The following is a 27,522-nucleotide window of genomic DNA, read 5'->3' as shown; positions in this document are numbered from 1 at the left end:
GGGGTCGGCCGGGTGAAACAGGTTGTGAACCTGCTGACAGGCTGGACGCAGAGCCGACACTGGAGCGGAGAACCACACACAAGAGGAGTGAGACTCAGCAGACACTGTTTCTTTTTAATTCATCGTGTCCATTGTGATAAAAAACACATTATTAGGCCTTTCTGCACAACTACAACCTGAGGCTTTACGTTCACACTGTAGTGTAGAGAACAAGAGACCGACACAGGGAACGTGAGCATGAAGCTCTCACTAGCTTCTGTTCCAATAAAGTTTATTCCTCCATGTTGTCAAGAAAAGAGAGAGAAAGAGAGAGCAGCTCTTTATGGACAGAAAGCAAAATTAAACTAAAATGACCGCTCAGCAAATGTATGCCTCTGCTCACCAGTACAATTTCAATCTATATACAATTTTACCAGATTCATATGGGGTTTGAAGAACATGGGGTTTGAAGTCTCTGAAGACTGACTAAAGATTTTTTCAAGGGGCAAACAACATGATCTTTCTTTGAACCTAATCACTTAATCTGTTCATCTAAGAGAAACATTTTAACAAGTTTGAAAGGATTCCCTCAAGGATTTCTTTAAATATAGTTTTCACAGCCTGAAAACATAATGCCTCGGTGCCTGTGTATTTGTCTTGTCTCTCTCACGGTGTCTTCTTTTTTTAAAAGTTCAGATATAGGACCTTTAGACACTGACATGTACTTTCCAGCTGCTTGAGAAAATTTATCCCAAACAGAAGGGAACATCAAGGCTACAAATAATCTCACCAAGGCAAAATGATCAGAAAAGATATTGGTTTACAAATCTAATATTTACCGTATTAAATACAATAGGACCATCAAAGTAGTTGCTCACCATCTAACGAGGGCACCACAGTCTTCCTCAGTGCGAGCACCAGCCCCAGAGGAGAGCCGAAGAGGAAGAAGTCAGTCACCTCGAAGTCAAACTTTCCCAAGGAGCCTCCCTCCAACATGGTGCTGTTGCTGGAGCGCCGCGATCCGGGCTCCCCGTGGAGCACGCTGGAGTGAAGACTGCTCGGAGAGGAGGGATTCATACAATCAGTGTTAGTTAGTGTTTTACTGCCTGCGTGCATCTGTGAAGCTCCTGATTATACAAAAACAGAAAATAAATTTAACTAAAACTAACAGTCTTCATCAAAGGACAAATGTCAACATGAACCCAGCACACATCGGGCTTGTGACATTCGTGTCCTGTGTCCTCACCTGGACAGGAAGGCTTGGTGGTGTTTGATGGTGTCCAGCTCGTACGTGGACGAGTCGCTGCGCTTGCGAGGAAGTGCTTTCTTGGCGTCGTCGGGCCCCGAGCAGCGAGGGATGTCTATGTTGCTGCGGCTGAGATGGCGGCTTCCCTCGAGGGACGGCGAAGACGGAGAGACGCTGTTTATGATAATACCTGGAGAGAGGAGGTCTGTGTCCTGAGAGACAGGGATGGAGAGAGGACGGAGAAATCATGGTCAGGCCTGAATTATTGTAGGTAAATGGTATTTTGCCTTTTATTTTTTCTACAGTTTTCTGTCCACCCAACCAACTTTGTTTAAAAACAGGGAAGATCTGGCTTTAATTTATAATCCCTTAAAATACATAGAGTTTTATTGTCTGGAAATATTGGGATTATTATTTATTGATTAATATGTTTCACATGCCTATGTGTCGTGTTGCATTTGTTTAATACTTTATTGGTTATGTGTTGTAATGCTAAACATGTTGCTGGACCAACAAACTGATCTCACAGCCCATCGGCTATTGTCTGCTCACAAATTATTCTCTGGGGGCAACAGTTACTCTTTTAAGGCCTCCTGTGTAAGCAGAGAATATCTGGGACAAACTTCTCTAGACTCCGTTCAGAGTCCAGCTGGTTTCTTTTATCACACATGACTGAAACGTTTCTCCCCAAAAACACCAACAGCAATACTATTTGTAGGAGTTTTAGGTCCAGACTACATTTTGGCTGATGTACCTGCACACTGATGGTGCTGCCCCGTCTGCTGCTGTTTTGACTCTCTGACACCGTCAACGAGCTGCTGCACAGAGCATCAAATCCCAGGATACCACCGACACAGTCGCCAATGACACACACCTGCAGTAGAAAACACAGCACAGACACGAATGAACACAGCTTCCTCCTGCAAATGTACCAACAAACCACTGAGGCCCAAAGGTTGAGGATATAGATACAGAACAATGAGTAACCTTCAGGTGATAAACTGACCTGGCCACAAAAAGACGCCCCATCTGAAGACTTGATGAAGTCCCCATAGACCTGATTGGCTCGTAAGATGACGGATGCTACAGCGTCTTGATACTGTGGAGCAGAGGTAGCCAGAAGAGGCAGAGCGGCCAGGGGGATGTGGTCCTGGCTGCTGGAGAGGCAGCTCTCGTCGTAGCTGTAGGGGCTCAGGCTGCAGCACACAGAGGACACAATATTATGAAATTATAATGTCTGCGCAGCAGGTTGTGCATACATTACAGGGGATTATTTAAACACTGTTGAATACTCGAGACGATCGCTCACTTGGAGACCAGGGAGAATGCGTCGACACACACAGCAGGGCAGGGGACCATCCGGATGGCGAGGCGGCCCAGCGCTGCCGGGTAATGAACCCTCATCACGGTCTCAAAAGCCCCACTCAGCGTGTTTACATCCGCCTGCTTGCTGCTCTGATCACCTGCAGACAAACAAGAACACATTCTGGCTCAGTGAATCCCAAAACATGCGACTCGTAAAAGAAAGAAACAATATTCTTCGTTTCAAGAATTGATTTGTCAAAAAAGTCAATGGTTTCATTTAGAATAGTTTACGAGGCCCAATTAGGTCAAATGAACTGATATTTCATCAGAAAGATTTGTAATAAATGCTATACAAATAAATGAAATAGAAAAAAAACAAACGTGTACAGAAATGTTTTACCAATAACATACTGTTATTTATCATGTAAACCATTAGGTTTACACATTCAAAAGGTCCTGAATAATTATAAAACAATTAATAGTTCATCAATTACTCATTTAACAGAAAATCTATCCTTCCAGTTTTTAGAATCTCTCTTTTGAGTTTTTGACTGTTAATAAAATGTCTATGTCACCATGAGGATAATAGTTTAAGACTGAGAGCGGACCCACTTAGAGCAGTGAAGACGTTTTTTTCTACGGATTATAGATCAATAGTTTCTCATTCTGAATATTCGGGATTTAACTACAGTGAGCTACAGTTACAAAGTTTAAATTTTTTGCATTTCTAAAGCAAAACTGTTATTAACAGTGATATAGGACTTTGTTGGCGCTGTACCCGAGCCAGTGGCCAGGATGTTTCCTCCGTGCAGGACCAGAATGAGGACATGGATTTTGGACGGCTGCAGACACTGCTGAGACGAACAATCCTGAAAACAAGACGACAGGAGACACAAAGACGGGAAAACAGTGGAGAAAACAAAAGGAAAGTAGGTTAACAGGGAGTGGGAGGATACAGGAGGAGCACAGAGGGGAGTGAGCGACATGCAGGGCAAAGAACTACTGCTAAAACAATTAGACAATCAGGGAGCAAAAACATTCAGCCTCTAAAATGTGATGTACTGCTTTTCTCTTTTGGTTGGACAATGGAAAACATTTGGGAAACTGGTATTTTGTATTACTTTCTGACACTTTAATCAGATGAAGTAATAAGAAAGATGAGTGCTGAAGAAAATCCTTCATCAGACATGATAAAAAATCCACAATTTGAGATAATAAATTGGTGGAAAATGGTATAAAGTGTTACCAGGATGTCCCTTTAATGCATCCTAGTCTTTACTGATGAAATTATGAATATTTGGGAGGCGATACATTTAACTTATATCAGAGTTTGAGGATCAGTTTAACTTTCCTGCAAAGTTAGATGTTAATAGAGCACAGACACAGCTAGAAGACAGTTAGCTTAGCTCAGCACAAAGACACACAGCAGTAACAGAATCAGACTTACAGCTCCTCCAAAGATTAATAATTAATCCGTTAAAAAAATTATCAAACATTTCCCTGTTAAAGAGGGCTTAACTCTTTCGATTCAAATGTTCACTTTGAATATACAAAGAAACACATTGTTTAATATACTCTCAAAAATTTGTATGTACTCTAAGCACTATTTCTAAAGCTATGTCTAATTTAGGAGGAATCTATACAACACGTTCTCTCACTGGCTACAATGACTCACATTCAGCCTTGGGGGAAACCTGATGGACTGCAGTTCTTGCCTTTTCAAGACACACCACTATACAAAAAACACAAAATACACTCCTGAAAACCCACTTACACAGGGAGTGTCAACCGAGAAAACCCTAATCTTCCCCCTCTGGTGAAATTGCTGCAGTAGAGGGTGGAACCTGATGCCACTGCACTGGCAAGATGACTGAAAGCTGGGCTGTTATCTACAAGCTATTTAATTAAGGGTGTCGGTGTGAGATGAAAGCGTACCTCCATCTGCGCCTCCTCATTACTCATCACGGCGTACTCCTCGCCCGACTCCCGATACAAAGTTTCTGTGAAAACACGATTCATTCACGTGTTGATCCTGCGCTCCAGTGTTTGCCTTGTTCCATTTAAAATAGCGTACACACACAAAGGGCCCGCCTACCTTGTGCTTCATCCGCCTCTGTAGTCCCTATCTTGTCCATCAGGTCGTTGGAGCTCCACTTGGTGATCTCCTTGGCGAACGTCTCCTCATTGTCAGAAAAGTCCTCTGCGTGACACACAGAGAAACTTTTAATGTAATCACGGATCTCTCTACCGAGTCAGTAGGTGATAGGTTACGGTGAGGTTTCATTGCTGACTGTCTGTTAGCAGGATTACATAAAAAGTACTGATTTTATTGAAACTTGGTGGAAGGGCGGGGTACGGGCCAAGAATGAACCCATCAACTTTTGGAGCGGATTCAATAAAGGGGACAGAGTCATGATTTTTTCCCCCTATTTTTACACTAATCTGAACAACTTCCAACAGTGGATTACTTCTAGAGTAGGAAGCATTGTGGGTCATTTGGAATCCTTGAGGACAGATTGGAGGGGGCTCCCTGCAGGGGGCTGTGGGGGGCATGTAGCCTCAGGTACCAGTCAGACCAGGAAATGCAGTTTGGGGTTTTACAATTTTGGAGCATTACTAGAGCCGCAATTATCCCATCTGTTGTTGTGACACTCACACTTCATGCATGGCTAAACTCGGTCCTATCATGGACCGTAAAATGGCATTTATCATATAATTAAAGAAAATGTTCATTTAGTGAATCTAATGCAACAACCAACAGTATTGATCCTCTATTATTTAACAGTCTCATACGTTCACTATTTATAAAAGAATAAACGAGAGCAATGTGGGATTAGGGAGGAAAACGTTGAGCTCCTCCACAGTTCACGTTCAATCATGAATCATATACATTAACTCAATATTTTGTAAATATTTATTAGCTTACAGATACATATTTGAAACCTATGATACAAATAGGGTTGAGTTTATCATGTGTCATGCAGAAAGTGGGGATTTTACCATGAGCATCAAAGAACTCATCGTCGGTACTGTCCTCTGAGTCCCGCGCAATGCTCTGCATCCTCCATTCTGAAATGCTCTGATGAGATGGACTTCCTGTGCACACACAAAACACAGGTCACAGGTTACTTCAAAACAACATTAAAGCTAAACAGCCAATGTAAGAGCTATTTCATTAGTTTGATATATTGTGATTATTATTTGTTATTTTTGCATTTGTATTTTTAGACACTAGGGGGCACTGAGCACTAGAGCCGGTAGGATCCCATTAAAGGTAGAAGGTATGTTAATGAGAAGTCAACCCAAGTAGACTGGTACCAAGTTTATTCTGACAAAAACATCCTTTGTAACATAAGGATAAAAAAACCTTCCTTTGAAACCTCAAATTAAAAAAGCATCCTTTGGAACAACAAAAAAGGAACATTTGTTGGATTCTGTGGATTTCACGTGGATGTGCATTCTTCAGTGCACGTTATATAAGGCAAGGTTTCACCGACAAAACAAACAATGGACCAGGACAGCCACGCAATAAAAAGTACAGCCAAGCCAAAGCAGGAGCAAACCGCACCAAACAGAAACATCGTGCACACTCCGCACAGCAAAATGCTGCATGTATTGGACATACAGTATATATACACAGTTATATATATAGTAAAGTACAGTATATACACATATATATATAACTGTGAATTAAGCATGGACAATGGAATTCTTTAATTGCCTGTTTACAACCCAACTAAACTGGTGCTTCAGTGTCTTTTTGTTAAGCTTATTTTGACAGAATCATCCTTTGGTCAAATACAGAGAAGGTGGTAAAGATAATTCATAAAATGATACAGAACAACACAAAACTCCAGAGATTTTGTTTGTGGGAACATAAATGTATCAGATTACTACATCTGATGGTCAGGCGAACACATTTTGTGAGAACTTTGGTGCAAGAGTTAAGGCAAATTATACAGTGAGTATGTTAAAACTTAAGATGCATAGTAGCTTATTTTCAGTGAATTTTCTTATCTTCGCCCAAGAGGAGGAGGCACGAAGGTAAGCATGAAACTTGGTGGAAGGGTTTTAAGGTCTCAACCTTCTATGTAAAGTACCTTGATACATTGTATATTATGATTTGGCACTATACAAATAAAATTGAATTGAATTGATCCAGGTTGGAGGGCGGATCCAGAAATTGAGTGTTTTTCAACATTTCTCTTTCTTTCTCACAGATAACTTGTGGATCTTGTTGACAAAAATCGGACATGTTTTGTCATGTGTATGAGGGTTTTCAATTTGGTGTAGATCCAATAAAAAATCAGTGGTTTCTTAAGAGGATTGTTGGACCTTGGTGGAGGTGGAGGGCCATTCTTTGACTGTATCCTGGATTGGTAACAGAAACATCCGTTAAAGGGACAAATATGGGAAGACTGAGGGCGGCCTCCCCACTAAATGGGGAAAATGGATGAACTTTATATCTGGAACTGGATAAATACAAGGTCAAATGGAATACATTTATAATAAAATATATTATATTACAAAGTTATAAAGACGACCTGACCCTTATCTAAAGATTATGATATGAAAAACATATAGAATACTGGAAAAAATCATCTATATGTAAATATATCCTGAAACCCCAAGATATCCGTTCAATTACTGTGTTGCTCATGTAAACACACATTTTTGTTGAAAATACTTCAAATAATATCACAGTTCTGAACACATAATTAATATTATTATTATGAATCTTAGCATTATGCGAGTCCCCCTCACCTCCTCTCTTAGATGACCTATTGGAGGATCTAGAGGATGTTGACCACTGCTTGGTGAGCTCCCCTCGTGACTCCAGTGACTCCCCCAGCTTCCCTCCTCCTCCCTCGGCCTCTGCACTGGATCCCACAGCCTCAGCTCCCTGCTGCTGGTCCTGGCTGACAGTGGAGCCATTGGGCTCCGCTCCCCCCTCCTCGCTGAGGCTGTAGTGGGCCATCTTCTTAGCCAACGCCAGCTGGGTCTCCAGCTCCAGCTGCCTGATGTCCTCGATGGTCAGGCCGTACCACTCGTCCTGCCAGCACCACGCCTGCCGGTGGGCACGGACCATCACTTTACGCAGACCTGGAAGGACAGCAACACGGATTCATCAGCATGTAATCTAATTTTAAAAGGAACAAATCATGTTCCTGTGACATGAATCAATAAAAGTGGATTAACCTTGAAAAGTATGAAGTTATGGCTGGTGAATACAGAATTATCCTCAGAGAGTCAGGTAAAGATCATCGGTTTGTTTTATGGTGGGAAATAGGGATGTCTGGTATTTTTCAACCAGACAAAACGTAGATGCTGGTCAGCAAATAAACATAATAATGAATAGTAAGTGGATTTCCATGCGCTCATTATTGCTCCCATTGCTTAAATTAACAATTTCTTCTTTCTTCCTTTCTTTCTTTCTTTCTTTCTTTCTTTCTTTCTTTCTACTGTTTCTTACCGTTGTGAGCATATGGCAATGATTAGAGATTTAAATTTGAATCGTATGATCAGTGATGACCTCATTAACCGTAAGAGAACACTGCTCAAAGAAAGGCTGTAAAACTGGAGCAAATAACAACGGGACTTTGTAAAGGAAAAAAAACAACAGTAAAACAATAGGGCCCTATATGTTTCTATTGATTAGTGATGTAAAGGTTTCCACCCCGGTTTGGCTTCAATCAGAGTCAGTGCACACTAGCTGTGCCTCAATTCAGGGGCTGCATTCTTCGGAGGCAGCATTTAAAGACAGATTGCAGCGGCGCAACTAGACTGTCCCTCTTTGAAAGGCTCCTTCAAAGTGCGTCCTCTCTTCCCTGAGAAACAAAGGCTCCAACAGGTGGTTCCTTCCCACCCTAACATATCCCCGGATTCATTGCACTTCACCGACAAACCGTTGTTCAGACGTCCAACAATTGAGTATCATGCATCAACTCAAAAAAACTAAAACGTATTAAAACTTTCTCATGTTAAACTTCAGCTCTGTTACTAGGCAACAGCAATAAGGGGCGGGACAAGCTAGTGACCACGATCACTGAAGACCAGACTAGTCTAATTTCAGTCAGGGGGTGTGTCAAACTAAAGCCCCCTATTGAGGCTGTGATTTTGATTCTACGAAACGTTTCATCTCTCATCCAAGACACTTTCTTGACCTTGTCTTGACAGTACTGAGCATGTAGTATCTTGTGGGCATGCAATATTTAGACGTGACCATAATTTAGTCATCCCATCCCATAAAAACGTTTTGTGGCCACACAATGATGTTTTTCCCACCAGTGTCACCGGGGGAAGGGGGGGAGTGGTAAAAGTCAATGGAGAAGAAATCGAATGTCAGAGAAAGCTGCCTCTGCCTTGTCAAAGGAGATTTAATTCTCAACAATGTCTCCCTCCTGATGAACTAAACAAGCACCAGCTGCTTATTAAACCCTTGAACCCCTCGAGCAGTTCATGATTAAAACCTCCAACCTGGCTATAAAAGCCACTATTAGCAAACAGAGAAGGCCATTATATTAATATCCAGTAAGAGAACCACCAGCACAATGTGAAATTAAGCATGAAAGTGGAAATTGCGGAATAGCTCATTAACAAAGCTTGAAAGCCTCTGAATTATAGAACCCGCAGACCCTTTCAGCACAGTTTATTTGGAAGCTGATAATATTCACGAGTCAGCCTTGATGAGTGGCGGTCTGCAGTTGAAAGCATAGAGCATTAAAACAAAGGGAAAGTTTCAAGGAAGCTCGAAGGCTCAAGTGGCAGTGGGGAGCGACATGGAGAAGAAAACCCATTTTGGAGATGGAGATCATGTGGATTGGACCACGGCGTGAAGACAGAGCAGCTGCTGCTTCATTAGTCTGGAAGGAGAAGCTGTGAGCGAGGAGGCTGAGGCCCGTCAGGGTGTATGAACAGTGTCACATCACAGCAGCGGAACAGAAACAGCCCAACGCTGGCAAGCAAGTGAATCCAGAGTGCTGCGTTATCTCTGGGAACAGCCACTTGTCTCTGCTCCTGCCTCTCAAACACCTCCTACACTTTCTCACCCATTTATCTCCACTGTTTTATTTACCTATTGTCTTCACCTGTTTCCTCACACTCCCCCCCCCCCCCCCCCCCCCCGTCTGGCACCGCTCCAATCTGAGGGTTTTTATCACTCAGTCTCATAACAGAGATACGATGTGTTGATTGTTCATAGAGCTGCTAGTAACCCAGTGTTTCACATAGTAACACACCGCGCATAGCATAATCACATTTAATCCTGAAAAGTCAGAAATAGACAATAATCACATGGCGGGCATTTTTACCCTGACATCATCCTGAAGGTGAAGCTCTAATGCTGTTGTGAACCGAATAATGTGCTGTGATTCTGACAAACTGGTTTCATTTCACTGATCAGCAACTGAACCGACACTGGATATAAAGTGTGGAGAGACATTGGGGACCATGTTTCAAGGTTCAACAGCATCTGTTACATGATCCGATGAGAAAGACATTTAATTCTGAAATATCAATGCTCTCTTGGGACACAATTATTTTAGCCTGGAAGTAAAAAGCACTGGAGTCAAGTTTATAACGTAAAGCTAAATAGCAAAAGGCCAGTTCTTAAGTGCTTTGCAGGGATGTTATCAAATTTCCAAGGTTTTTCCTGCCTGGTTTTCTAGGGTAAATCCTTGTCATGCCTGATATTTGTATCTTTTCCCCCCAATTTCCTATTATTCTAGGGTTATCTCCGACCTGCAGGGTTGATCCTATTTATTTCTGAACTTTAAGGATTATTTTATGATAACCTATTGGCAGCAATTCCCCATTTTCCAAGGTTAGCACAGCCTTTTGAATTTAATCTCCAACCTTTCAGAATTGTTTTATTCAAAGTTCTACAGGACTTTATCATCCTTGGCTTCTCACTGATAGTCTTTACTTCCCTGGGTTATTTCCAGCTTTCTCTAGGTGTTCAATCTTTGGTTTTAATGCCTTCATTCAACCTAACCTTTATACATGTCTTCACCTTAAAAGGTAATGATTTACATTGAGGGGACTTAATTTCTGTCCCCATAAAGGAGACAATAATAATGTGTGTGTGTGTGTGTAAACAGATTTGGGTCCCCACAACATGAGTCATGGACCACAAACTAACAAACACACACACAATACCTACCCACGTCATGTATGAAGCGTTCGATCTTGGACTGCATGCCCCAGTATCTGAACTCCACTTTGCAGAGCTTGTAGGCGCACATGACGGGGTTCTGACCAGGGTCCTGGTTGATCTCCTCGATCCAGTCCTCTGACAGTGGACCCCGTTTGGTCTTGTCGGACTGGTACAGTTTGGGGTCTTCCTCCACCAGGTACTCATGAGGAGCGATGTAGTCCTTCACGATGTCTATGGGGTCTAAGGGGCGACACACAATCATTTAGGAGGCAACACTGAAGCAGATGTGAGCAGCAGGTTCGAGCAGGCCAGATGTCACGACGTCCTCACTGAACACCTGCCTCCAGAGGGTTGTGAGTGTGTGTGTGTGTGTGTGTGTGTGTGTGTGTGTGTCTGTGTGTCTTTTATGTAATCACTCCCTGCAGGGAACATGTCTGGAGCAAACTGCACATGTTGCCTGCACCTCAATCCACTTTTATATTCAGAGGCTCAACACAAACTCCTCTACTCCACAGCCTGAGTCCCTCTGCACCAGGTCGTCTGTTTTTTCCCCCCTGCAAATATCAGTGTGTACATCTGATGTCTGATTCTGCTTATGAAGAGATGAAGGCCGCCCAGCAGAACAATGACAGACACTTTAAGTGGTTATGGTGGTGGGAGAGAGTGGGGGGGTCCTCTGTGTGCATGATGATCTGCCTACCTACAGTCCTCTGTCTCTTTTCAGCAGAGGACAGATTGAAGACGTCCACTTGGTTTCCAGTATCTGGTTTATAATACGTCTCAATGTCGATAGAGAATTTCTCAACAAAGGGACAGGTATACCTGCGGAACCAAAAAAAGATGTTATTAAGGAGCTGTAATGTAGAGATGGAGGAAAACAGAAGATTTGGTATATTATTCAGCATATTATAGTGTTGATACAAAGCAAAACCCTCCATGTCATAAGCGATTAAACAACAAGCTTTTAGTCTCTTTGTAAAAGACTAAAACAGACAAAACACTGAAATCTGAAAATAGTTCACATTTATGATGAAACTGACAGAAAAGTTGACAGTTGTAGATCCACATGTTTCCTCAGAACGATGACAAAAACAAGCATTGTTTGCAGCATATTGCAAAGTAGCTCCTGAAATGCAACCTGCTGACCGGCTGAAATACTAACCAGAAGGTCATGGTTTCAATCCCAGTCTCCCCTATTCTGCGTGCCGAGGTGTCCTAGGTAATAGGTAATGAAACCCAAATGGCCCCTGACAGCAGTGTATTATTGAAGTTTGCACATAGAAGCATTGTATGTGTGTGAACGGGTGAATGACAAAACTGTACAGTAAAGAGCTTTGATCATCAAGACTAAAAAACTGCAATACAATGACAGACCATTTACCAATCCTTGACTTGTTATCTAGCGCCACATCTATACAGTGAGTCAAAAACTACTGGATGGATTATGTTCAGGCTTCCCATAGCTTTTGTGATCCTATCATCGAGAAAAAAAAGTGATATATGACAAAGTTTAAGGGATATTTAGTCAAGGGGGGAAGGACATAAAAAGTGAGAAATCTGGCACAAAGTTGGATGCAGTGTGGACAGCGAATGAATATGTGATTATTCAGCTGAATATAAATAAATGGCTCACTCAAAAATATGCTGCAATAAGCGAATGTTTTTTTTTTTCACTCAATAATTTAATGAATCTAGGAGCCACATGATGGAAACCATTAAAAATATTTTATTAAAAAAAGGCCAGTCTCTCTACTTTAGATGATACCTAAAAATCACTTAATGCAAAAAGTGTTAGCACGGAGCAATGGTTTTCCCAAGGGGACACGGTAAGGGTTTTAGTGTCTGTTTTCCAAAAAGTAAGAGCAATTTGGCAATAACGTGGTACTTACCAAATTAAAATCCCCATTATACACTTAAACTCGTACCATCTGAGTCTCAGACCACAGCTTGTATTCTTCTAACGTATCAGAGGGAAATTAAAGTACCAGCTATTGCCTAAGTGGGAGCAGGACGATCACGCCTATAGTGAAGATGTGACTGGGTTCATTTTATTTATGGATGGATTCTTTAAATCTCCAAATGAAAGAAACATAGAATGTAATAGTTATCATGTATAAATATATCAATATAATAATGGAATATGGGAAGAAAATTCTGCTGAAAGACATTTTGCTGTCGGTGTGTCAGAAGTGTCAGAGAAATGATAAAAAATGAACACCATGTTAAGAATTATTGTTTGTTTGCCACCTCAAGGCCACTTTCTGACCATCTTACGTTATAGAGCAGGATTTGTTTTTGCTCTTATCTTTAACCTCGGATCAGTGGCAGTTTGATAAACACAGGTCCAGAGTTAGTGTCGTCTCACCGGGTTCGTGTATAGGGGTAGGCGTTCCAGGACTCCTCCTCCACTCGGAGGGCAGCTTGAGGCAGGATGGCACAGAACCAGGATGGAATGTGTTTCCCGATGTGGTAGACCTTGTGCGTGTACTGGCCTGAGCCCCCGGGGCCGTCCACATAAGGCTTGTTCTCAAGGATCTCCACGCCGCTGCCCTCGCCGCAGCTCTCTTCTCGGCTCTTTTTCTGTGAGGGGACAGAGAGGGGACGGGAGAGTAAGAGGACTGGGATTTAGGGTCTGCTTAGCTATATAAGGAAGCAAAACACAGACCTGTGATGGAACCACTTTGTCGGTGGTGGTAGAATTCAAGAATACTACACTATAAATACTACACAGAGGTCCTGCATTCAAAATGTTGCTTAAGTAAAAGTTAAAGATAAAATCAGCTCAGTTATTTAAACATAAAAGTGATAACTATGCAGATAAATGGATTCTGTGATCCAGGAATATGTCACTAGATTATTAATATTACATTAACATGCATGTTTATGTTTTAGCTTGGGCTGTAGGTGCTAATTCTAATCATTTTATTTTTTTAATCTGAAAAGTAACTAATATATATACCGGATAAATGCAGTGCAGTAAACAGGGCAATATTAGTCAAGTGAATGTGCATAGCTACTGTAACCATGCAGGTGAACCATGTCACCATCTACTTCATCTCTCACTTTCTTATATTTAGCTGAGTAAGACAAATTTCTGATGGGGGATTATATCTAATCGTTGAGAAGCATTTTATTGCAAAACCTGAAAAGTAAGCAGTGTGTCCTCCCGCCTTATCCCCACTCAGCCCTCAACACATATCCTCCCTTTCCTGTCTTTCCTGCGACTACTTGAAACCCATGAAGCCCTTGCCACCCTTACACAGCACCCCCGTCTCTCATTTTGAAGAACTTAACAAAATCCACTTCCATCACAGAGCTAGGTGGACGACGCAGCAGAGGCAGATAGAGTGATGAGCTGGGAGGAAATAAAGCTGCCACATAGAAAAAGAGCTTTTCTATTAATTCTTTTAGTCATATTTTATTTTTCACTCTTTGAAATCATCATAATTCCTCCACAGCTCACTCACCCTCTCATTTCCCACTCCTTTCCAAACCCTTCACTTTTACTGTTGGGTTAAGATTTGCTGCACAGAGGAAGTGAAAAGCAAAGATTTCCCTTTCTGCCCAGCATTTAACAGCCGTTGATAAAAGGCAGCATATGGCTCAACTCCACAGAACATGTAAGACTGAGCTGTGCATTAAGCCTGCAGCTCCACAGGATCTTGGGATTACAGCCTCAGTTTATAAACACACTCCTTCCCTCAAGAGGCTCTGCATGTAGCCGTCTGTAATTCACTGTACAGAAAAACATGGAGGGTTTTTATTGTTAATAAATGTGGCTGGTAATAAATATTAAACTCCTCCAGGATCTAAGAAACATCCCTTTAAGTAGATTGATAAAAGTGTAGGATAAATAGAGTTTAACACAATACATTGTACAGAGAATAGACAAATACAAATAGTCAAAGAAGTCCTCTCTTTAAAGCTGCCAGCCAATAATATTCCTCCAAAAAAAAAAAAAATCTTAACATATGCAAAAACCAAAGTTATATTTACATTTTTTCACATAAAATGGAGAATGAAGCCTGTAGTTGCGCCTTTGTGTGGAAAACACTTTGGAGCCTGAGCCACAAAGGCTGAACCGGTTCTGTGTCAACAGCTGCTGCAGTGATATGAAAATCCCCAAATGCTTTGCACAGATAGAATCAATAGACGAAGCTTCTCCGTGAGCTTTCAAACAATGAATAATTTGACATGGCTATGTGAAGATTAGGTCTGATACAGACCAAAACACAATGAAACAACAGCTACCATGGCCAGAGCAAAGTGAGGATCTGACAGTGACTGGAAAACTGCTCCACGATGGAATACCTCCCATCAGCCCTGGAATTCGACTGCAATAGTCCAAATGGAGAACAGTGACTGGTCGGCAGATATGAGGGGCCTGGAGGTGGAACAGGGGATGAGGGGTTAAGTCACATTACAGGGTGTGAGTCAATGCAGGGCTTTAGGAGCAAATTAAAAACTAAATGAACTGGCAACCAGTGAGGGGAGGCCGTATGACACCAGTGAGGATTCTGAAGGAACTGCAGGTGATCACTGACTGTATTCCAGAGAGAACTGAAATACAATAGACTGCGGCGCAGTGGTTAAATCTGTAAAGTTCACTTCTTTGCTTCTTCAGGTTTAATTTATGAAAGAGTGGTAACCAGTATCGATAAGCAAGCAATGATGATTTTAGATTACTAAAAGAACCAGGTGTCTTTTAGATCTGAGCATATATACACTGCTGTCATTCTGGTTGCACACAGTTTCAGTCTACACAGATTCAGGGATATGCCCAGCTTCTCTGTGGTATAGGTACAGTTAGGTGCCAGCTGTATGACAGAGTATATCATCTTAATAATCTGCCCGAAGGGAAGAAAATAATAATAGACCTAATATGAAGCCTTGTGGTACTCCACAGTAAATGGTTGCACAGGTAGAAAGCACTGAAATGGACACCAAAGGTAATCTCCCTTGAAAGCTTGACCCTCTATGGTCTTTATGGTGCATCTTAAAATCTGTTTGTGACTGATGTTGAATTTGCCCAACAAGGACATGAGTACATTTTTACTTGTATGTAGAGGTTGTATGCCTCCGCCAACCAGTGCACTTTCAGTCAGTATCTTTTCTTAGATATGAGGTCACCGTGACCTTTGACCACTGAAATCTAATCAATTTATCTTTGAGTCAAAGTGACAACTGGTCATAATGTGAAATTCCTTAAAGGCAGACTTTAGAGATAATATTCAACAGGCTAAAACATGTTTTGTGAGGTCACAATGACCTTTGCCCTCCAAATTCTATTCAGATAATTTGTGAATCTAAGTGAATATTTGAGCCAAATTTGAAAGGATTCTCTCAAGACACAGATAGCCCTAGGGACAGGGGGGGAAAAGGGAAACCAGTACATCTCTAACCTGCTGTGTTGCTCTCCATCGTAAAGTCACTGGACTGCCTGGAGGTCAGTTCTGTCCAAACCACTTCCCTGGTCCTCTGACCTTGACTAGCACTCTCTGATACCAGTTTGCACATTTAAAACTGTACAATAAACCTTTTGAATTGCCTCCTTTCTCAGAGATTTGTCTGCTGTATCAGACATTTTAAGTTAAAACTTAACAGCCAATAATTGTTGACGATTTTTGTCTTCTGGGTCTCAGTCGCCAGTCACACTAATATTAAACACTTGGGCTCAATATATAAACAGCCCATGGGCTACTCAATTATACTATTGTTGCTCAGTCAGTGTAAATACTGTCAGGCGACTACACTGTAGACACTGTATTCTGGTGTAAAAAAGATGATTGAAAAGGTATTTAATTCCTTCCATTGTAAAGTGCAGAGGGTCGACCAAACAGCACGATGTGAATGCAAATCATCGTGATCTTTATTAACAGCAAGAGTGGAGAGCGCGGGGTCAAGAACGAGAGCTGAGATTGAACACGGAGCTCCGTCTCCTGAAGACTTTAGGGAGGTGCTATCAGTAATGAAGGTCAGAGGAGGCAAACAGCTGGAAAATTGCTGTAATCTAGCAGGTAATGTAATTTAGGTGAGGAGCTGAGGGTCTAAAATTACCCTCCTCGTGTCTGAGCCCCTTCTGCTGCTGCTTCTCTGTATTAAATCTCAGAGCCCAAGGCAAAGAGCTCAAGTGTCAATTATACAGCAATACCCCGGGGACTTTGATGGGGTTTATGAAGGCAACAGAGGTGGGTTGAAATTATTCTCTTACACAACACGCCAAACTGTCCAAAAAAAACAAACAAGACAGATCTATTAGGCAAAGGACTGAAGTGGTAAACTTCAGACCCACAGTCCTGCAGTGAGCAGTGCTACTGAATCTGCCTCATTAATAATATCACCTTCACTTCCCCATCTGCTGCTCAACTCCAAAACAACTGTCTCGTGCCAAAAAAAGAAGTGGAAGCGTTGCTAAACCAAGGATGCTGCATCTGCAACAGCGTGCACACACACACACACACACAAAAACACACACACAAACACACACACACTTGTTAAGGTATATGAAACAAGGCTAAAAGGCTGGACTTTGCACGTCAGCCACAACCGAGTACCGATCTAATACCATTTACTTAAACAGCTGTAGGCCACTTACCCTGTATGGAAACTAGGATTACACGATGGAACTCCTCCTGCTACCCTTACAAACTGAAATTACAGGCAATGTTATGCTATTTTACTTCTGGGACTGTCCATCGTGAAATATTGCCAAATTGTTGAATTTTAGCGAGCTGGCTAATACTATGCTAACGGCAAACACGTCTTCTTCACGATTCTATAAACACTTCTTACCAGTGGCAGTTCAACGCAGCCGCTATTTTAGAGAAGCAAAGAAAATTTAAGTTTTATCTGGGTGAAACTAATACAATTTATAGGCGTGGTATCAGATCCGAACATAGAGGGACTATTGGGGGCTTTTCTGGTGCTGGTGTCGGTTGTTGAACATCTTTGGTTTTGGGGCATGTTGTTCTGTTATAGCAATACAAATTAATTTACAGTAAACATTTATGACAGCCATTAAAGTTGATTAAACATAGGTGTTGCATCAAATTAACTGTGATGTGCTAAACAAAAAGTACAGCTGAGACTGATGGGAGTGTCATCAGTTTGTCAGGTATTTTGATCATAAAGTAAATTTTGACTTCACGATGGATGAGATGAAAAGTGAGCTGATTATCAAAGTGATTACAACTCATCCTGTGCAAAATTTCACAGCGATTTATCAAATAGTTCTCTGGAGATATCTCACAGGGACAAAAACACAAATGTCCACCTCATGGTGGAGCTGCAGGAGAAGGCAAGCAACCAGCAGAGTCAGTTCATCTTAACGTCCAGTGATGATGAAATAATAGATCACTGGTTGAGAGGTTGAATCGATAGGAGAATACAAATATTTGTATTTATCACTTTTGCATAAAAATAGACAATAGAACGAGATTATATAAAAGTCCAAAATACTTTGGAAATACAGAAATAAGGACGGATCAAAGTATGGAAGTCCTTGAGGGAAATGTGAATATAATTTAGTGGCTGACCAAATACAGTTTGGTCAAATATAAGTCAGAGGTAAACTACGATTTCATAAAGAAATCTGAAAAAGGGTAAAGAAACCTTTTAAAGAGCCTCATCCAAATTGCACAAAGGGAGAGGAGGGTTTCAGTGGCTGACAGGGAGAGAAAAATGAGCAGAAGAAATGAAAGAAAACAGGGTCCATGTGAGAAATGCTCCGAGGCTGGGTCGACACTCCGAGGACCACGTCTGTGGAATTGTAATGGCTCTGCCTTTGCTGAGGGTCTCATTTCTGCCGGGCCGAGCCACCCCTGAATAATTAATGTGACACCACAAGGTTAGCATAACCCAGCACAACTCCCCTTCACAGGTCCACCCACGTTCCAACTACAACCACATGCAGCAAGCGGTATCACACTGTAAGAGTATATTAATTGTACATTCCAATAATCAAGCCATTGGACCGTACTGGCTACTGTCAAAGAAGAAGTCAGTTTGTCAGTTTGACATTCATTCTTTTATTTTAATATAATTAACCAAACAGTGTGTTAGCCACTGTTTCAATACTTCAAACTTTCCCAGAATGTGTGTGGCCTAGGGCCTTCTGGGTCCTACTATTTGCATTTGTTGGGGACTATTTTCAGCAGCGAGTAATCCACAATTGGTGCTCTGATGACTGTTTACTGAAGCAGGGGGGCGAATGAGGGAACGTGTTTTTAATCGTTTTGTGGTGCTCTTTAGAAATACTGTATGTCACTCTTTGGATAGACACACAGTTCTTGTTGGAATATACTCATTGATGTAATGACATATATCATCATCAGGCTGTCTTGCATTTGAATATGTCTTTCCAAGCTGGATTTGCCACCATGATTGTCACCATGATAACATTCTCACCTTTAACCGTTCAATAATCACATCGGAAGGGAATTAACAGAGAAAAGAGTTCAAACCCTGACACGTGACACACTGTGAGGTCTCCATGTAACTGTGTCCATCTCGTGTACAGTGCACGACTGATGCATAGCCTAAACTGTAACCATGACAAAATGTCGTCAATGCCGACCGCATCATCACGTCTTTCCCCCCTCGCTCTCTCTATCACTCTCTCTCTACGAATCTCCTTTTCTTTCAATCTCTCTCTCTCTCGTTCCATATCACAAACAAATGATGGCAGCTCCTGCCATGCTGCAGCTGATGTCACCGTGGCAACCTGGCTCTCAGTAGTGACGCTGAGCAGGAGGAGGGGTCCAGAAACAGGGTGTGTGTGTGTGTGTGTGTGTGTGTGTGTGTGTGTGTGTGTGTGTGTGTGTGTGTGCGCGTTTGAAAGAGATAGGGGTTCTTCAATTCCAAAAAGTATCTTTTGTGTTAGTTAGTCTTTTGTAAAATATATATTTATGGGATTACATTTTTTTTTATTCCTCAAACTAAAATCCTTCAAACTCTTCCACAGCACTGCATAACAAATGTTTAGTTGTATATAACAACATAATAAACCATGATGGTCCTTTTTCTTCTTCTTTGTTTGGGTTATTGGTGGGTGGCAACCGTCAAGGTGCAGCCCGAATTTATATATATATATATATTAGGGGTGCACCGATATGGAAATTCTTGGCCGATACCGATACCGATATTTAAAATAACAATCTGGCCTATAGCCGATACCGATACCGATATTTGTTTATTTTCTTTTTGTTGTTATTCATTCACCCTTTTGTGCCAGAAAAATTATTAAATCATTATTTAAAAGCACTATTTAAAAAATGTTCAGCCCTTCATCACTCTTATCTTTTAATGAGCACAAATTGAATCAGATTTATGAAACAATCTTTGATTTAACTAAACTTTATTTAACAGAGACATATTATGCCCATTTTACCGCAAGTTGAAATGGTTCCTTGGGATCTTAATGAAATGTCTGTAACATATTTTGGTCAAAATACCACAAGGATAATTTAAAACAGCACCTTTTTACCCTGTCTAAAACATTATAGAGAACGCTCTTCTCATTGTTTTACGGTAGCAGTATTGGCCGTTTATTAGATGTGTTACGGCTTCTGTGTGTATGACGTATGTTGTCAATTCCCTTGTTACCTGTGCATGAGACGGATGAATAGACCGGTGCACATGAGAATAAAGTACTTAAACAGACGCTACGCTCATACTTTTTACGCCAAGTTAAGGCCGAATTATAGTCGGGTTGCACGCACGCACGCATGCACGCAAGACACGCAACACGCCCCTTTCGTGCCCTCTGCGGGCTTGCGTGCGTCCGCCAATTTTTGTAACTACACGACAAAGCGACGCGAGCCTCACGCAGCCCGCAAGGCTTGTGATTGGTCTGCTTACTACATCCCGTCCGGAGTCTAGTTTCCGGTTTCATGCCCCACAATACGCGGAAATCACGGAAGATTTAGAAGAACGAATATGGACCAAATAGAAGAGCACTTGGCAGAAGAGATCCGAAAGTATGACCACTTGTATAACCCGTCACTGACAGGCTGATTTGTCCGCCAGAAATGGGCTATGAGGAGCCGGAGTGGCGATCTCAATAAACAGTTAACGAAGAAGAAGACGTCTCTTCTTTGTGTGTTTTGTCTTCGACAAACAACGTTACTCCGCCTAGTGTTCTGGCGGTGAATTGCGTTGCAACACGCGCAACACGTTAGAGAAGCATAAACCAAAACGAGTCCGTCGATGCAACTGCGTGGCCAGCCGCGGTTGCAGTCGCAGGACTATAATTCGGCCTTTACACTGCGTGAGTCAAGATAACTTAACAAGCCCTCCTCAGTTTTACCTGTTTTTAGTGTCGGGCAGAAATCACATCGCGTCAACACCCACCGTGGCCCTTCGCGATGCTTGTTTTAATTAAACAGTCGGATTCCCCTGGTCCGCACCAGTTCTCAGTCAGCTGCTAGGCGCCAGCCGAGGCGCACCGCAGGGTGCCCCCGCGCGAACAGAGGGTTCCCCCAGCGGTCGCCTTAGCTGAGGTGATCCGCGAGAAGGGCCCGACACGCGTCCAGAGTGGCTGCCGCTGACCGCGTACCCGGTCCCCTCCAACAGCCCGCCTTCCGCGCCGGCGATGGACACCGCCCTGCGGTACAAGAGAAAGAAAGCCCCCGCACCAGCGACGCCGTTAGGCGGCACCGGATGAGGACCTCCTGGTGCCGCACACTGAAGGCCTCAGTATGCTTCTCCGAGTCCGTTTCGGAATGACGGACGGACGGATCGGACGGACCCTTTTTGATTTATAGTTCTACGAGCCTTTTTATTGTGAAAACAATTCACCGCCAGAACAGTAGATGGCGAAACGGAAGTCGAGCTTAGACAAGCCTACCTCATGAGGTATATAGAAGAAGTCCACGCTGGTTTATTTACGTCCTCCCGGCTCCTCAAACACAGTGAACGATGGTAACAGAAAAATGATGTTGATGACGCGACAGTTTTTGCTGAATAAAGTGACACCCAGCGGGTCAAAATGCTTTTGTTATCGTGTCTTAGCGCAGCGGTTCCCCGGTCTTGTTTCCAAACTGCGTTGCTAATTCAACAGCTGCAACAGCTTGAAGCTACACGGAGGCAGCTAGCTCCCCCCAGCTTCCACACACAGTCAGCACGGACAGCCGATACTAGCTACTACCAAGTGTTTGCTTCTAACCTGACGGTGTTTGAGAAACAGTGTCATGAGAGCCTTGGGATTAAAGTCAGCGGGTTTTTGCGCTGTTCCCACCGCAGTTAGCATGGTGGCTAGCCCGCTACCCCCGTTATCAAAGTTCGTTATAACCTCATGTGACCGTACACACATGCTGTAAGGGCTCTAACCAGCCACCGTCAGCCGGACAACGCCGCTGGCTTAACACACTTGTCACATTAATCATAGAGTCGTAGTTGTGATTTTGGTTTATTGTGATGTAGGGAATGGAACAGGGAGTTTCCATTCCGAAATGCTGGCGTTAGCGGACCAATCACAGCCAAGTGCTATCCGTGGGCTGTCCGTCATTTCGACGTGTAGTTAGAAAAATGAGAGCGGCACGAAAAGCTCTCCGAGGAGCCTCGGAGAGGCACGGAGAGGGCGTTCCACGTTGGAGAGGGCGGTCCTATCTGTCCGTGTTCGTCAAAACGCAGAAGCATACATTGGCCTTGAGCCTCCGGCGGCGCGGAGAGGAGGGCGACGGAGCGACTGCTCCCCCAGCCGCGGCACGTGCCCAGCGGCTTTACCACAAATATGAACATCGGCCAATGATATCGGCGAAAGTCAAGTTTATGACCGATAAGCCGATATCAGTAAACGAGGCGAATATTGGCCGCTACCGATGTTCGGCCGATAAATCGGTGCATCCCTAATATATATACAGTATGGAGCAACATCTGGTCTGCAGAACAACACTGCCCCTGTGACTTTCAGCCCAGTTCTCCACTGCGCCTGTTCAGGTGCACGATGACACCTTAAACTCCTGACCTCCTCAACCCACACACACAAGCCTGAACTACAGGCTCGCGTCTGCACATGACCCAAATCATCCAATGACTCCGAAAAACAGTCTCCAGCATCCATGCACTTTACCATTAACCAGACTCATACTGACTTCCTTCATCAGCCCCTTAAATCTAAACACATACAAAATGTTTTTGATGTACTAATCTCTTCCTCAAAGACACAGCAGCAGAACAACCTATTATTGATACTGTGCAGAAAAGAATACGGGAGATTTATAAGAATAAATCTCCCACATTCCCTAGTAAACAGATAGACATTAAGAAAAGTAATCAATATCATTCTGCTGTTTGTAATGTTGTTGTCAAATGCTGGTTCACAGTAAACACATCATTAATACAAGGTGGAAGCTTTTCAGGCTATGTTGTCAAAATGATATCAGTGATCCGCTCTCTCTTATTGGTGACAAAGACATTTTCATTTCCAGACACGACTTCCTTGTCGTCAGTGAATGGTTTTAATATATGTGGGTGAATAAATCAGGCAGTTTGGCAATATTTCTCTTAAAGTCCCTCTTTTCAGGATTAATGAGCGGTGTATAAACATTTATTAAACATTTATAACACACTATCATCTAAAACATTATAAATGTAATATGTAATTCTTTAAACATTCATTTAAACAATTATTTTTATACAGAGTTGGACAGAAACCCTTCAAACTGTGAAGGTTGTCTCCTACAAGTTCTTACACCATCAACAATTTAAAAAAAAAAAACAGTTATTTATAGCTGCCTTTTATTGGTGCACTTAAAAAGGTATTGTTAGTGATTGAGTTATTGTCTGTTGTAGTGACTGTTACCAGGCTGTAGTAGAGCCTGGTGCAATCTGTACACACTAACAAGTACAAGTGAAAAAGAACAGAAACACAATAAGAGATGTTTGATAATGAAGCTGGATCGCACTCACCTGGATCATGTAGAGCTGAGCGATGCGGTACTCCTCCACACTCATCGGCATGGGGATACGATACTCCTTGATCAGCATGGTTGTGCTTGTGTGCGCGCGTGTGTGAGGGGAGTTTAATTGGGTAGACGCTCCTCGCAGTCGCCTTCACTACCCGAGCAGCATGTTCAAACAGCGAGGATGGGAGTCATCGTTATTCAAACCTGAGGGAGAAGAAAAAGAAAGATTCGAGCTTCAACGGTCACTCGCGAAACCAAAGAAGGAGTTACCACGTTTGTCTCAAGGATTAAACCCCCACCCCACCTCCATACACAAGCCAACAGATCATGTGTGTGTCCTCCAAGCCAGCCCTCCTGCAGATCTGTTACAAGGTAATCCACTGACCTCGCAACATCCCTGAAATCCCCCAGCAACCTAAATCCCAACCCAGTCTATACACATCGAAGACGCAGCCTTATATCCAGCACTGCTGTGGTAGAAAGTACTTATATTCAGTACTCTTGCTCACGTATATGGGGGGACTTCCACATTAACTAGAAATTCCTCCACTGCATTTATTGAACTTTACGGCTTCAACTGTAAGACACAACAAATATGCTATTTTATTTTGCCCCTTGGGTGCAGAACAAGCATTGACACGTCATAATATTTCAACCCTAAACTTTTCATTGGCACATCCAGCAGTTACAGAGCAACAACTTACCATTTGGAGCCATCTTTATGTCCACCTGAGGAATTTAAGTCCAATCTCTCTCTCTTTTAGCTCTGCTATGGGTCTCCATTAAATGTTTGTGTTGATGTCTGCTGCACCGACAATGACTCAACGAGTTCAGCTGTGGTTCAGGTAAACATTGATGGGAAATTCCCTTTAAAGCTCTGAAGACAACGAAAGGAGCTGGACATTTAGGCCACTGTAAATGCATCACCGTGAGAGATGCCATGTTCATCCTCATATTAATTTCGAATTGTTGTTTAATGCATTTTTACTTTAATATATTGATAATAGCTTTTTTAATGTCTAATATATTTTAAATAAATCAAGAAAAAATGGAATGGAATCTAAAATCGAGTTCTGTTGTAGAGCCTTATCTTTATGTTTTTACCTATAGTTTAAGTTTCAAGCAAAACATCTTATTTATATACATTTGCTTTCTCTGCCCTCCCTCTGAGTCCATAAATAAATCAGTTTTAAATGGGATGACGTGCCTGCCCCCATAAGAAACAACACAGCCGTATTTTCTTACAACAGCAACACCTATCTCTCCAAATAGTAGTGAGCAAGCCTGATGTTAGCAATCGTGTTGTGCTGTTGGCCTCGTTCTGAAACAAGCGTCACAAGCACAGCATCAAGCAAACAGGGATGAGTCTGGGAGGGTCACATGACAACTGCTACTTAATCTTACACAGATTAAGACGGACAGTAAATCTTATGCTGTTTTAACACGAGGCAGGGACGAGGAGGAGCAGAGATGTCAAAAAGTGCGTGTGCATTTGCGTGTGCGTGTGCGTGTCCCACAGTCTGTCCATCTGTGCATGATTAGGTTATGCATGTTTGGTCGACCCGTCTAGCAGATGAACCTCGGAGGTCATGATGCAGAGTGTGACAGTGAAGACAGACTGCAAACAAACACAAACACAACAAAGCTTAATTATCTTCTAACATTGTTACAAATATTTAACTACAGTTTATTCCATCTATATCAATCTACACTACAATATCAGTATGTCTACCCGTACTGTTAGTGACTATATTCGCACAAGTTAAACATGTAGGGGTGGATTATTTTGGTATATTCCTATTTGGTGTAAACACAACGTACGCAGCATACACAATGTACAAACTGTTTGAATGGGTATTATACATTTGTGGGGGACTCACAAGACCTGAATACAAATTCTAGTTCTTAACCATAGAAAAAAAAATCTATAAAAGCTAAATATGGAGCAGTGCATTTTGCTATAAGACTAAATTGAATATGTCTATTATGAAACCTTTTGTTTAGGACCGGCGGCTGAAGTTGTGTAGCTTTTAATATCTTCCTTAAGTAGATAGGTTAATATCTTTCAGTCCGAGTTAAGTCTCGAGTCCCCAGCATTTGAGTCTGAGTTCAAGTCTGAGTCGAGTTCTAATTTCCTGAGTCCGACTCATCAGTGTTAAAGTCCAGTCAGGAAGATCTGGACTCACGTCACTTACAAATCCAGGTCCTGGACTAAGGTGTTACCAAATTGATTGTGTATTTTGGACATTTTACATTTTTATTGGTGAAATAATAAATCGGTATCCATGCACATGTCACTCCATTTTCCTCCCTGCGTCCTGGCTTACATCTAAAGGCTATGGTAGCTCAGATAACAAGAGGAAGGGGCATTGGTCTGTTACCATCACAGCGGAGAGATCTATTCAGTGGAGTCATTGAATCCTGTGACAAGTCCCTTACCTGCAAAACAACTGCCATAAATAGAAATGCAGGACTTAAACCAACTGTTCAACAGAGACAGATGAAATCTGACACATAGTCAAACGGAGCGCACGAAGACGGAGCTTTTCTATTTGCCTGCCTCAGCAAAGTGGGCAATGAGTCAGCACATCAGAAACAGCAGCCTGCATTCACTGAGAAGACCTGAAGAGGACCACCGGTGAGCAGTGAGATTGCAATGATTAGTCAATTAATTGATTAGTCGATTGACAGAAACTCAATGGGCAATAATGGATCAATCATTTTTAAGCTGAAATGCCAATATATTTGTGCTGGTAGTTATTTAAAAAATGTAAATACGTTTCTTAAATATGTATTTTGGGTCGGGCTGCACATTATTAATATATTAGCATTTAAATGAATGAAAATAGATTAAAGCAATAAATACTTTTACATTAACGATGGATCATGCGTGTGTATTTTAGGAACGTAAGTCCAGTGGAAACATAAAGTAGCACATCAGGTTTTATTTCAGTTGCTCCAATTTGGCTGAACACTTTGTCCTGTGCCTAGAACATTAAACTCCTGGCACACAACCACAGACTTCAATAAAAAAATTAATTCAGAATAACAGGGAATACTTCATCAAGATGTGATGTAATGATTTTCAGCATCACAGCATCCTTCAATATGGTTTCTCTCTCTCAGGGCCTTGGATATAGCTCCGTCCAATGCTGAATTCAAACCTAGACAAAGATCCCTTTGGCTACCGAACCCCAGCACATACATAATTCCCATTCTGCCTTCCCTGTGTACCTCTATCCACCCTAAACAGATAAACTGATGAAGTCTGCCCCTCATATTGCAGCATTAGGAATTAAACATGCAACCAATGATGAAGGCCGATTAGTGTCTATGGAAACCTGCCAGTGCTGCTAAGTGTCTCAAATGGAAGTGATGGTGTAAACCATTTGAACAATTACCAACAAAATCCAACAGAAGATTGTCTTCATGCCGCCACAGAGACATTTTAAACAATCCCATAGAGATTGCTGGTTAAGTAAAAAAGCTTCCTAATGGCACTCACGACTAATAGCATTCAGTGTTTGCATCATCCCAAAGAGAGAGTCAATGTCTTATATTCACCACTAACAGAGTAACTGGCTGCCAGCTGCCCTCTCTCAGAGTGCTGTGAGTTGGCAGAATGAGGAAACTTACCACTGAATTGCACCAAATTTGCCACAGAGGCAATCGACTCCGAGCTAAAACAGCGCTGGTCCATTAAACTCAGCACCGCCTGCCAGCAGCTTGTTCCCCAGGGCCGACTTCCTGCTCAACCCCCCCGACAACACTGGGGCCGGCCATTCAAATTAAACTCAAACCACGGAGACAGGCTGCGAATGCTCCAGCCTGAATGTCAAGTTATATACGATTGTGGAACTTCCGGTGGTGCTGCGAGACGGCTGCACCGACAGGAGCCCAGAGTCAGTTCACTTACACACACTCCCTAAAGT

General features: G+C 42.3%; 1 protein-coding gene across 1 annotated transcript in view; it reads right to left on the bottom strand.

The window, feature by feature from the left end:
- LOC128424952 (membrane-associated phosphatidylinositol transfer protein 2) overlaps positions 1–27,522 on the bottom strand; it is a gene marked incomplete in the record, with an annotated part of 53,208 nt that overhangs the window by 9,790 nt on the left and 15,896 nt on the right. The window contains 16 exon segments of the mRNA XM_053411401.1: positions 1–59; positions 858–1,033; positions 1,226–1,437; positions 1,980–2,099; positions 2,232–2,421; positions 2,535–2,688; positions 3,309–3,399; positions 4,206–4,262; positions 4,466–4,530; positions 4,626–4,730; positions 5,531–5,626; positions 7,295–7,633; positions 10,692–10,925; positions 11,386–11,507; positions 13,051–13,265; positions 23,595–23,794. Of these exon segments, the coding sequence (XP_053267376.1) occupies positions 1–59; positions 858–1,033; positions 1,226–1,437; positions 1,980–2,099; positions 2,232–2,421; positions 2,535–2,688; positions 3,309–3,399; positions 4,206–4,262; positions 4,466–4,530; positions 4,626–4,730; positions 5,531–5,626; positions 7,295–7,633; positions 10,692–10,925; positions 11,386–11,507; positions 13,051–13,265; positions 23,595–23,672 (2,313 nt within the window).

The sequence above is a fragment of the Pleuronectes platessa genome, chromosome 19, assembly GCF_947347685.1.
Source record: "Pleuronectes platessa chromosome 19, fPlePla1.1, whole genome shotgun sequence".
Classification (NCBI taxonomy): Eukaryota; Metazoa; Chordata; class Actinopteri; order Pleuronectiformes; family Pleuronectidae; genus Pleuronectes; species Pleuronectes platessa.
Note: the sequence above shows the minus strand (reverse complement) of the source record. Positions and strands in the feature narration are given on the sequence as shown.